General features: G+C 33.2%; 1 protein-coding gene across 2 annotated transcripts; it reads left to right on the forward strand.

Moving 5' to 3' along the window:
* The first annotated feature begins 4,131 nt into the window (after positions 1 to 4,131).
* LOC110109303 (probable inactive shikimate kinase like 2, chloroplastic) lies at positions 4,132 to 12,503 on the forward strand. 2 transcript variants are annotated; one of them, XM_020840306.2, is made up of 8 exons: positions 4,132 to 4,396; positions 4,591 to 4,781; positions 4,853 to 5,047; positions 7,448 to 7,509; positions 11,511 to 11,577; positions 11,648 to 11,766; positions 11,857 to 12,036; positions 12,277 to 12,503. In XM_020840306.2, the coding sequence occupies exons 1-8, from the start codon at positions 4,184 to 4,186 to the stop codon at positions 12,363 to 12,365; spliced, it is 1,116 nt and encodes a 371-aa protein (XP_020695965.1). In that variant the 5' UTR covers positions 4,132 to 4,183; the 3' UTR covers positions 12,366 to 12,503. The 2 variants fall into 2 exon arrangements, with proteins under 2 accessions (XP_020695965.1, XP_020695966.1); XM_020840307.2 differs by having other exon boundaries at positions 11,860 to 12,036.
* Positions 12,504 to 13,691: the final 1,188 nt, after the last annotated feature.

A 13,691-nucleotide genomic window follows, 5' to 3' on the forward strand; every position in this document is an offset into this window, starting at 1 on the left:
CCATTAAATCTTTCATTAATGCAAGGATGAACCCTCAGCTCTGCGCCCTGCAGCTGCATTTTTTTCTTCCTCCCTCTCTCTCTCTCTCTCTCTCCTCACCTCCCAAAAAAAACTTTTTTTCTTTCCCTGACAGCAGCTGATTTATAAATGTAGTCAATGCCAAAACATGAACAGAAGAGAGAGAGAGAGAGAGTCCTGTAGAGCACCATGCAGAGAAGGGAGTTCAAATTATTTCAGAATGATTACTCCATGATGGGGAGTGTATGATCTGTCTGTATCATTCAATATGGACCTTGTCTCTCAACCACTTCTTTCTCTCTCTAAATATCATCTTTTCTCTCACTATAAACCATTGATGAGTGATGATGCTACCGATGAAGACAAAGGGTAGGCACCCCCATTGTCAGTCTTCCTCAGGTCATTCATGTCCTCAACAAGTGGACCCGCACATAGATGAGGTTGAAGTTTTTTTTTTTTTTGATTGAGTGTTACAGCAAAAAGAATCCAATCTCAAAATTTTGATAATATTTTTTTAAATTATTATTATTTATGAAGTTAGTGTTGAATAGTTAATTTAGAATTTGTTGAGATAATTTTTTCACAATTATAATTTTCTTACTGCAACTATAATCTTACTTAATTAGACCTTTTTATTTTGAAAAATGATGAGAAATACTTTCTTATAGCTAAATATGAGCATGATAGCTATTATTTAAATATTTGTAATAATAATATATAATAATTATTTCAGGCAATTACAACTGTCCCAAACAACAATAATATAAAAAAAGTTATAACTTTAAACAATAAAAATCTTCATCCAAAAAAATCTTTAAAAATTTTTATCAATCAATTATTTGAAGCAACTTATCTTCCACTTCCATTTGATCATATTTTTTTTTGAAACATTTAGGTCAATTAAACTAAAATCATACACATTAATTTAAGAATATGAAATTGAAAGCTTCCAACCGGCAGATTAAGATTAGAGCTTAGATTAAACGGAAAAATTATTCTATGCGAATGTTGGACGCAGTTTTGAGGCGAATCAAAACGCACTACATCACCTCTTTGCTGTGTATCGCGGCTCTGTACCCATTGTGTACTATGTGACATAGCGCGCTTTGATTCGCCTCCGAATAATACAGCCCAAATAATTTCTAGAATTAAGGACGCTATGGCCGGCTTTGGTATAGTTGGAGGCATAGGGTAGGCAACAGGGATATAAAGGAGAATTTAGAAAAAAAAAGTCAAATATAATGGTCAACAAGTCAAGCTGAGGGCTTCGGTAATGGGGCTAAAGATTTGTTCCAAGTTTCGAGATCCGGATGTGATTAGATAAGGTGAGACTTCGAGCCATTGTCAGTTTTGAATGGAGAAAACGCTTAGTTTTTTTTTTTTTTATTTATTTATTAATGAAGGTTTAGCCTAGATAAAAAAATTGTAATGCCCAAGTAAACATTAAAAGCAACCTAATAAAGAACTAAAAATAATTGAGGGGGAGCAATTGCCCACATTAAAAAAAATTAAAATTTTTAGTACATTAAAACTACTTGTATTGTAGTTTTCACCTTAATTAGAATTTGAAGTTGATAGTATCTCATTTGTTATTTCATATGTTCTCATATTTTATATCTTTTTTCAATTTTATGTTGATAAAAATTGAAATCCCCAAACTTTTAATAAAATGAATAACTTAAATAAAAAATTCAAAAGTAAAACTTTAAAATAATATATATATGATAATTTATAGTACTTCCGAGCTTCTCATAATTCAATGCTCCGTATACTTATTTTATTCTTTGATCTTTGAAAAAGCCTATTCCAAAATTGAACTAAACATATTTAAATTTCAGAATAAACATTCTTCTTTAAACTTTGAAATCATAAAATATTTTTCATTATTTTAATCGAGAATATTCTCAGATATTACTTCTCTTATTATATAATTAACTATAAGAGCTTAACTTTATGGGGGACATATATCCAAATAAAAATAAATAATATCTTACTCATATTAGATCAAGAAAATGTCTCTACAAACATATATATTGTAGAATATCATTTATGTATTTTGAGATTATATATTATTCTCTATATCATATTTGATAACAAAAAATAAAAATTTTAAATATCTATTTTATCCATACAACAAATTCAAATCTTATTTGAACCATATTCGAACCTCATATAACAAGAATGTAGATAATAAATTTCAAAATAAAAGAGATTCTTACAAAATTAAACACATTACTATAATATGATCCAATCGAATAAAAGTTAGAGAAAATATAGATTCAAAATAACAAATAACATTAACAAATAATTGAGATTTCATATTTACATTGGAGATTACAAATACCAGGCAAGATATGATATTAGAAAGATTCAAAGGATGAATAAATATATATTAAAATAGAGACTATATATACGCAAGATAAAACCCCTTGGGATTAATAAAAAGGTTTGATTACACGATAGTCATTTTAAAGATGAACCTTTATGAGGCAAGTAAACTAATAAGTATTGCAACTTTAAGAGGTTCAATAAAATTTTAAATATTTATCACATTCCTAATTGAATGCCCTCATGCATAAGAAAAGTGTAGAACTATTGTCATAAAAACCAAAGATAATAGATACATTACAATGTCTTTCAAATAACTTTTATGGAGATTAATCGCATAGACTTTCAAATCAATTACACTCAAATATATATTTTTTTACAAAGGCAATATTTACATTCAAATGACTTTCACATTACATACTTTCAAATTATCAACTAACATTTAAATAACAAGAATCACTATATATTAAAGCCTTTGCTTTGGCTTTAAATTTAAATAATATTCAATAAGCTTTTTCCTTATTTATGTCTCATAAGCAATGATTGATAAGGTCAATGATCTTTACGTCTAATGTATAGAGTATAAGGGCAACTCCAATGGAACGGCAAACACTTATTTGCCGTTCTTGCTTTGCTCCAACCGACCGCCATTTTTGACGCCATTTGATCGTGTATGAACAGTGTGAAGCCAATATGGCGTTGCATTGTTCATTTGCGCCATTCTTTTATCTCTACCGAACTTTGAGAAAAAGGCGTGAATGAAGAGAACGACGGTTTACGGGGCAAAATGGCGTTCCATTGGAGATGAATCATGGCAATTTTTGGTTTCACTGTATTTTGGAGTGAAAAATGAGATTTTTTGTTGGAGATTCCTAAGTGTCTTTAAATCTTAAATATATCATATTGTGCCAATTTCATAGCTCACGGACTCTATAAATATTTTTTGGAAGTTTGATGGATGCTTCAAATATAATTCCTTAATATTTTCTCCTTAAATTAAATTTTGTTATTACATATACAAGTAACTTTTCTTCAAATCATCTTTATTCTTAAATATTTGCCAAACCCTTTTAACAGTTACACGAACCTGATTTGAACCTACTTTTTTAACCTATATGATTCTAAGTTCATGTTATAATTAAAATATCATCAATTTTTATATACTGTTCCTCATAACTAATATAAATTAATATATAATTACTTCAATCGTATGACCATAACATTATTTAAATATTAAAAATGTTTATTTATAAATAATAATTTTTAGTTAGATTACTTCATATAAATATACTACTATATGTATATATATATTATGAGGGATATAAAGTCAAATTTCTCATTTCATCTAACGTATTCCTAATTGGGTTGAATGAGAGGTGGTTACTTTTTTTTTTGGGAAGGGGGGACACATCCTTGGCTAACCTAGAAGAGATGCCCACCCAAAAAATCTTCCGACCCGAACTTGATTGAGCCCTACTTAAGAGTCGCTGTCGTTCGAGAGGAATTGTGCACGGGCTGGGGGTTTCCCAAACTCACTCGCCCACCAACCAGACTAAACAATGGTGGTGGGTAGGTGGTTACATTTTTAAACAACTTTGGATGGCCAACACAATTATGGGAGGACCTATTTCTTCAAATCAGTAATGTTATCATGTGGTTGTCTTTAATCTGTTTGTTCGTTGGGAGATCATGCTACCAACAACAAGATCCTAATTTCAGATCCTAATTTCAGATCTTACATATATGCGAGTTTAGCATTAAATTTGCTCAAAAGTAATTAAAATGAGAAAAAAAAAACTCTTTCAACCCTTTTGCCGACTTCTCACTCCTTGCTGCAATGGCCGTTGCTATCATGTCTTCCTTCTACATTTCTCTTCTAAACCCAAGCAAAACCCTAAGCATTTTAATACCAGAAAACCCTCTCCCCAAGAGCTGCAGGCTCCAATCACGGACTTTTGTCTGCCGCCGAAGCAGCTCCATCTTGCACAGATGCGCATCGGTTTCCGGAAGAAACCTCTCCGCTGCTCCCTCGGCAACAAGAAATTATGAGGTTAAATAGACAATATAGAGCTATCTTTCAAATTTCCTGCTCAAAATTATTGCTTTCCCCACTTAAGCAACTGTTCAAAATGAGAACTTTTCGTGAATTTGGTGATTCCCTGAGCAAAATACTTGATTTTGATGTCAAATTTTGTTCGGTTCTATGCCTCTAATTGTTCTAAATAAAACCCTGATGTAGCGCAGTTTTTTGATGGTGGTACGGACGTAGAGCTAAGGCTCCATATATCAGCCCTTGGTGTTGAAAGCTCCAGTGACATATTTGTGGATGTGGACGATTGTTCCCTGCTAATTAGGGTTAAAGCATCCGGTACTCTTAGAACCTTAATGCAAACTGATTGTTTGTTTGAGAGGGTAAAACCAGCTGAAACTATATGGTTCGTATTTACTGAGATTAAAAAGTTTTCCATCTAATAGTTTTGTTACCAGAGTCTGAAAAATTCCTCAGGTACATAGATGAGGATCAACTGGTAGTTAACCTAAAGAAGCGTGAGGCAGAACTGAAGTGGCCTGATGTCATGGAATCCTGGGAGTCCCTTATATTGGCCGCTCCGCAGCTCCTTAAAGGAACATCAATCTATGTCATTGGACAATCCACAGAAATTAATCAAGAAGTTGCTAAAGTTCTTGCTGTTGGTATCGGGTATGCAGTTTTACCTTGTAATTTTCTTCTTGATGTTTTGTTTTGACATTTTGAAAATTTTCCTGATATGCATTTGATGAATGATTTGATCTTGTCCACGGTATGTAGGTCTTAGGTATGCAATTATGCTACTGTTCTAACACTTGGATATTGACAATGTGAAATTCTAAACTGTTAATGTAATCATTGATCATGTTCTTTGTTTCTTACAACACTAATCTATTTGTCAGGATGCCTTTTTATCCATTGGAAATTGATGAAGAGTTAAAGATTTGGAAAGGAAAACACTCCTAAGGATTTCAATTTATCTAATATGATCCTATTCTTTGACATCTAACTAATTGATTTATATATTTTAAAAAGTAATGCCAATTTTGATATAAGAGATACAAAATTAAAATTTTCTCGATGTAGAGTTAGTAAATTCATCGCACTTTAATAATTTGGAATAACCAAAAAAATGATACTATTATTTAACCTTTAACTGTGACATCTGCAAATTTTCAAAAATAAAGCCCACATTGATGCTTGAAATTTTGGAAACATTCTATGGAGGACTTCCACTCATGCTATCTTTCCCAAATATTCTGAGGATTAAATAGGTCAACTTCCTCAACGTCGTACCAATATAAATAGTTGTAACCTTCATCAAGTGTTAGAGAAGCAAGAAATCACCCAACAAACTAGAAAGTGATACATACGAGATTTTATCTTCTTTATCTATATTTATCTAAAATTTACTTTGCCCCTCTTTGGAGTATTCTATCGGTGTTGTGATTTTAAGAAGGCCAACATGTCTGAGTACAATTGCGAGAATCACATTAAGTACTCAATCTAAATATCTTTGGTGGAAAATTGCATATCATATATTCACATTTCATTTTCTTTGTTTACTATGATATTTTTGAAAATATTTTTTTCAAATGTTGTATGAATTGAAGTGTCTTGGTTAAAACACATTGATGAACCTGTGGCGCTTCCATGGCCATTCGATTGAAATTAAGGTTGTTGTGGCATATCGTTGTCTATCTCTGTGGTCACATTGGTTTGTCTCTTAAATAAGTCGTCCTCTTATGTGGACTGATTTAGTATATGGAACCTCTCTGAAAGTTTCTAAACCTTTTTTTTTTTTTTTTTTAAGTGAAGCTTGCGATATATTTAGATGAGCCAGTCCTTATATTTATTATGGTGTATATAATAAATCCTTGTGGCTTAAAATTTTGTACTAGTGTTGGTTTCTAAGGCTGCAGAGTCTATTCTATCATCATACGCTTAAGAAGTAATTAGAGTTTTTAGATTTATCTTCATTCTCTTGAGTTCTTATGAGTTTGTATTAGTGAAGGATAACTTGGGATCAGAGAATCCTAAGCTTACATATTTATGAGAATACTAGATTCGCAAGCTCGTGATAAGTGTTATCATGGGAAATGCATGAGCAAGGTTGAGGACATGTTTAGTAAACCTCAGGATATATCTTTAAGATAACTTATTTAACTAAAAATATTTCCTCCTCCATGGGGCTTTTGAAAATTTTCAATTGTTGTTGTAACCATATTATGTCATCCAACTATTCTCACGTGTCAATCTGTAGATCTCACATATAGCAACACTACGAACTTGGTAGTTCAAGAACAAGCGGCATGGATGTGGTATAGCAAATTGATAACTTATACATTCAGGTTTCTCTGATGATTCATGGCACTGATGTGGATGCTCAGAATTTGTTGTCCTTTTTGAGATTGATCTTAATATTTTTATTGTATATTTTATGATTTAGTAGATGCCACAACCTTTTATTGGAATGTAAGCCCCAATGGAGCTAGCTTTCTTTAGTTGGCTACTATGATGGATATGATTTATGTGTATCACATCTGTAGAGTTGTGAATGACTCAAAGATCTCTAGAAAATCAATATTTGGCTTGGATTGAGCTCAAATGGAAGTCAACGAGCCGACCAACAAGGCAAGTATGGCTCAGATTAAGCTAGTTCACAGTCGGATTGAATTCATATACACATCTTTAATAGAATCGTTCACAAGCTCAAATGGAAACCTAACCACTGTTGTCTAACGTGGTAGCAATGGTGCAATAATTTATCTTTTAGCTAAAGATTAATCATTTTAATTCTGGATTATCCCCTGTAACTTTGATAGAATCGTTCTTACTAACATTGCATTGAAATTGACTTAAAATTACATTGCCAAAATGCATGTTGATGTGTGCTAGTGGCTAAGGAAATGATGAATAATCAGAATGTTTTGTTCTTCCTGCACTATCTTAGCTTGTATGATGATTTGCAATGTTATAAAAATTCAGTTTATTATTTAATTTCCACTCAGACAACTTGCTTGAAACTTTTTCCTCTTTTTCAATATATTTCTAATAAACACAATTTTACAGATATACCCCACTATTTACTAGTGAAGTATTGGAAAAATGTGCCGGGCAATCAGTTGATTCCTGTAAGTGTGCCAGTGTACTCTCTTTTTTCATATTGCCCTCATTTAAGAAGTGATATGCAGAGCTTTGTTCATTCTTGACCATGCCTAATAACCTCTTGCCTCTTCTTCTGTCTAGGACAATTACTCATTTCTTTCAAGATCCAATTCAGAATATTTGACTCTAAAAAGGAAATTTTCTCCCTAGTTGCCCTAAACATGGGACGCTTCATGTCAACTATTTAGGAAGTACTTTGCACTAATCTTGAAATGCATTATTAGGAGTCTGGATTACTTGTTATCCTGGGGATTTTTTTTAATACGGCCCACTCATATTCCAACTTGTAGGTTAAATCTTCAGTTTCTAAAAGAGTAGCACCTGATATTACGATAAATTGAATCAAAGCTATGCATAAAGAAACTAAAAGATAACTTTGACTTTATTTTGTCGCTTCATCAATGTTTTGAGCTTAAAACAACACTAGATTCTTGGTTTATCTTGAGCGACTACTGGAGTTTAATATATGAAAATGCTATATTGGTCAAAGGGAACAAATGGATTGGTTCATGAATCATGTAAGCTGGTGTGTTATGATTTATGAATATTTGATTTATTGAATTGAGAAACAAAGGTTAATGCACAAAGTTTTAATTTCTAAATGATAAATGAAAGTAAAATAGGTTTAGTAGAATTTCCTGACCAAAAAAGAGTCTTAGGGGGAACAAATAACCACCATTTTAGTTGTTCCACGTAATTAATTGAAGCAAGGGTAATACACTTGACATAATGAAAAGAATGAATAAGAGCTTACACATCCATAGCTCATAATAAAAAATTTGAAAGAAATAGTGGATTCTTACTTGTCTATGTATTTGATACTACTTAAATAGGTTTTTTGGACATTTGAATTTCATATAGTGCATTGTTATAAACTAGGAAAAATATGGTGAAAATGGTAATATAAGATAATAATGAGATTAGCACCTATTTTAGATTAGACAGTGATGAATACATTAGATGGTTTGGCCATATATCATGTAGGGAAGAAGACAAATCGATTAGATAGCTAGATTGAGTTAATGACAAAGCATTCTAAAGGAAAGGGATATTCTACGGTGACATGGTTAAAAAGCGAATCATGATACAAGTCGCCAGTACGAGTTTTAATACTTTAGTTGATGTTATATTAGTAGTTTCTTTGTGTATTCATCGAGATTTCACTATATTAAAACTTATTAATTATTTCATATTTTAGTTTTATTTTTGTAATATAAGTGATATATACTTGTATTTTAGGGTATTCTCCTCTTTTTTCCTTGCCTATTTTATCTCTTGTATTTATTATATATAGGCACATGAATTATAGTGAAATAAATTTAAGTAGTTTTTAATTGTCATAATATGGTATCAAAGGCTGACTAGTATTTAGCCATTAATCATTTATCACCCTTCCCCCCACCATTACTCTCATTCCCTCGTCATTTTCTCATGCTCCTCCCACATATTATAACCGCCTACCTACATGGGTTCGATGCCTTGCACTGGCCTAATGCACATGCTCGCCTCCATCCTAATCTAATAGCTCTCGTGCACCTATTGTATGAAATATTGTTATGCCTCTGTCTCTCACACTCATCGCAGCCTTCTGACTCACTTGGTCCTTGTGTGTGTTTCCGCTAGCATGCTCTCACTTGCATATGTATCTACTAAATAATCTCATCCTATGATTACTCTGCAACTTTGTTTAAGCGTGACCTCTCGATTTATATGACTAATTAACTCATAGTTGTCTCCTTTTTTTTGTGGTGTTCATTGAGAGTTTTCTGTACTTCTTTCTATAAAATAAAATTCTCCAATATTAGTTACATTATCAAACTCAATAAATATCAACCATCTCTTATAGTCTTTGCCTTTTCATTTCTCTTTTGAATCTCATAAAAGAACTTAATTATATGGGTTTTCCTTTATTGTCTTAACATGTGACCGCTATGATCCTTGGTTTTACTAGTCCTCATTCTGGAATATTTTCTTTACCAAGAAGAATATGATCATATACCACATAAGGTTTACTCTTGAATATTGTCTTAACATGTGACCGCTATGATTCTATTTGACTACCTCTCTTCTCATGAGGTTTCCTCTCGATTACAGTTGCCCTGACTCTAGTATATCTTGGGTCTTAGATTATGGTGCCTCTTCACATATGACACATAAAACACAATTCATTTTATCTTTGATCATCATTATATATGGATCTCCCTCTCCTATCATTAGGAAAGATTTTATTTGTCTCTCATCAAAACTAGTCAATATTTTGTCTTCCCAATTTACCTTTTATTGTTAAATTATCTTACAAAATCTCATAACTAATCAATGACTTTTTATCATCCCTCCCACTATTTTTTTGGATATTAAAACAAAGAGTAAAATTAGGGGTGATGTTGAAGTTGGAAGCATTTACTATCTTTTTGATGTTTCATCCACTACCCTCTCCTCTACTATTTTTTCCTTGTGGCATTTAGTTTTAGTCATAATTTTCACCATATTCAAGGTTTCACCCATTCTTGATACATTCCAAGGTCCAAGTGGGATTTTGTAATTAATTTTTTTTATTAATGACAACACTTAGGTTTTTTGGGTGTATTTATTAAAATGTCAATCCAAGCCTTCGTTGCATTTGAGCAATTTTATCAAAAAATAAAGGTTCAATTTTCCACTTCTCTTAAAATCCTTTGTTTTGATGATGCCCCAAAATATATGTAATTTATATTTCAATTATTCTATGTGAAAAAAAAAGTATTATACATTAATCATCGTGTCCTTAAATATTCAAAAGAATGATGTTACTAAACATCAGCTCCAACATCTTCTTGATGTTTCTCGCACCTTGATATTCTGCGTCAATGTTCTGTAACATTTTTGGGAAAATGTCATTTTAACAACCCACTTAATCAATGATGTATCTCTCACTTCCATGGGTGGGGCTGTTCCATTTTGACCTTCTTTATTAACACATCTTTTTCCCCCTCGACTCCTCGAGCTTGTGGTTGTTTTTGTTTCATCTACTCTCTTCATAATGGACGTCACAAACTCTCTCCTCCTATCATTAAATATATATTCTGGATTCATCATCGACGTCATTGCCCGAAATTTGTGCAAGATTCATATTTTTGCTCGCTCAAATGACCCATACAATATAGTTGTCATTCTTAGGTATTTTCGACTTTTCGGGCGCAACGGTGAAGCCTGTTTTGCGAACGGACATCATTCAGGCAACGTTGGACATCATCGCGCATGTAATTTGTTGATTTCAACCACCTTTGTTCAATTCAACAGTGAGTGGTCCTTGGCTAAATTCAACATTTTGATTGCATCAACGTCATATGTTTGGTGATCGGAGGTCGTTTGGATAGTTTAGTAAAGCGCCGTGCTTGTCGATAATCGCGCCCGTCGATCGTCATTTTCGTCACCTTCGCTCCTACTGATTTGGCAAATGTGTGACAGTCAACAATATATAGACTCCTCTAATAGTCTTACAATAGAAATAAATTAAAGGTAATTACCAAAAAAGATAAAGTATCCTATTAGATGGAGCACACGGATTGTAATCCTAAGGTCACGAAAGGATTGATCCAATGATTAAAACCATTAATCCATATGCCTCAAGAGTCCCTATTATGATTGGTTGACATGTGAGTCCCGCAAAGGGTGGGCCATCCTTGTGATTGGGGCAGGACCTCTGCATCTTTGCGGTGTAGGTAGCATGATTTTGAAGTTAGGCAGCTCCTGCTGTTAGCATAACACATGCTAAAGTCGTAACAGTTTCAAAAGCTTGATCTTTTAGTTTCAGATTTAGATAAATTTTTTGATTCATTTGCATACCTTTTGACCAACATCAAAGATTATCCCCCCTGAAAAGAACAACAAAAGTTTCTTTCTTTTTCATTCTTTAAATCCTTCCTCTACTGTTTAAATCTCAGATTCTCTACTATTTGCAGTGATTAACAAAGTTCATTCACTGCAGGGGTTGCTGCAGAAGGAGCAGGGCCTGTTGCTGAAGCAGAAGCTCTGGCACTTCAAAGTCTTAGCAGGTATCGTCCCTTTTTCACAATCTATCTGCAATAAAAACTTGGGATATAGTAATCACCAAGGTCCTAACAGCCATGTTCGCGCTGTTGTGGCCACACTTGGAGGCCCCCATGGAGCTGCGGCATGGCCTGATAAGTGGCAGCATCTCCATGCCGGATTCACTGTGTGGTTGTCCAAATCCAAAGCAGCTGGTAAACAATCTCTTAAGCTTATTTCCCAAGCTTACAATGGGAAGCAGAACTCCCTTGAACAACTTCATTGATGCTATTGCTGTAACGCAGCAGATGAAGCAAGCGCAAGGAAGGAAGCCATAAGGAACATGCAAGATGGAGGTGTTGGCTACACCAATGCTGATGTAGTTGTGAAGCTTGCTGGATGGGACAAGAATCATGCACAAGAGGTTGCTCTTGGATGTTTGAGAGCACTCAAACAACTTATATTGTCTGATAAGCAGCTAACAGGTGATGTATAAGGTTTCCTGATGCATTTAAGACTTCGTTTGGGACGGCTTTTTTACTGCTTCTTAAAGCAGCTATAATTTTTGTACTAGAAAACTCGCACTAAGAAGCAGTAATAAAGCCTTCTCAAACAGAAACTTAAATCTGTAAACTTTTTCTTCTCTATGCTAACTTCGCATCTATTAAGCATTTTCTGAAGCAATCTAAGAACTGAACTTCTCTCTTTGTATGTTTTCATGACAGGGAAGAAGAGTCTCTACATTAGATTAGGATGCCGTGGAGATTGGCCCAATATTAAACCTCCCGGTTGGGACCCATCCAGTGAGCATTGAAGATATAGTCAGAACTCTGGAATTCCGTATACTTATAACTTTTTTTAAGAATAAAATTCAGTTTATTCAAAATTGTATGATAATATTCTATATTTTTATTAACATTGAATGCACCATCCCCTACTTAGAAAATGATTAGATGATCCTGTCTTTGAGATGACCTGATTGACTTGGTTCAGTCATGGTCAAGTTGGTCAGTTGATTGGTAGTTGGCAACAATGGTTCAACAGTTCAACACTAAGGCTAAGCCTTTGGGTGGCTTTCTTACTACTTAAAGTAATTTTTTAGTTAAAAAATTAAAAAAAAATTATTAATAAACTGCTTTAATAAGCAATGAGAAAATCATCCCAAATGAAGCCTAATGCAATGATAATTATCATTGATGAAGCTTTTGATTAGTGAATATAATATATCATGTTAAATCTCTCAATATCATAAACCTATTGTAAGCTCTCATATCACAAACTTAATGGAGTTGGCAAATCATAATTATAAAATTAGAACGAGCAAAATAAATTTTAAAAATTATAAGGATCAAAGTTAAGATCGACAAAGAACCATGATGAAAGTCCACAATTTTAATATTAAAATTGTAGAGTGTTTACTCATCTACCTGCACATACTAATCTGTACGACACTTAATTTTAATAAGAAAAATATTTCTACGAAGTAGAAGCACCTATTTCCCAAATGGTTATATTGCCTAATTTAATTTATTTTTTAAAACATTTAATCAAAAACATAAAATAAAACATTCAAAGTCTTAAAATTACTTCCCAAATCGTCAATTTGCCAGATCAAATTGAGCCAATCTAATCGTAATTAGCTCAAGACAATCAAATCGAATGAGGGAGCTTGAATCAGATCAAGATCATATTGTTAACAATTTCAAACGGCATGGCCTACCTATGAAAAGTCGATTTTATGGTTTATTTCAAATAGGCGCACAATTTCAACAGGCAAAAAAAATACCACTAAAACACCTAAGTTGGCTTACCTTCTCAAACCAAAAGGCAACAAAAATATACACACGTCAACTCTAATTCAAGGAGAAATTATTCTGTGCAGAGATCGGATGCAGAATGTCGTCCGGAGACCAACTAAAATGTGTCAAGTCAACGGTAACGAGCCGCAGTACCGAACAAAGAGGTGACTTGACGCATTCTAGTTAGTCTTCAGATGACATTCAGCAACCGCACAGAATAATTAATCCAATTCAAGACATCGATTGATATTCTCCAGCGCCGATGAACCCAACCTATTTTAACAACCCTCTGGCGCAAAGAAAAAATCCAGAAATTGGGCAACGGCTCTTTCTTACGATCC

This window comes from Dendrobium catenatum, unplaced genomic scaffold (assembly GCF_001605985.2).
Source record: "Dendrobium catenatum unplaced genomic scaffold, ASM160598v2 fragScaff_scaffold_703, whole genome shotgun sequence".
Taxonomy (NCBI): domain Eukaryota; kingdom Viridiplantae; phylum Streptophyta; class Magnoliopsida; order Asparagales; family Orchidaceae; genus Dendrobium; species Dendrobium catenatum.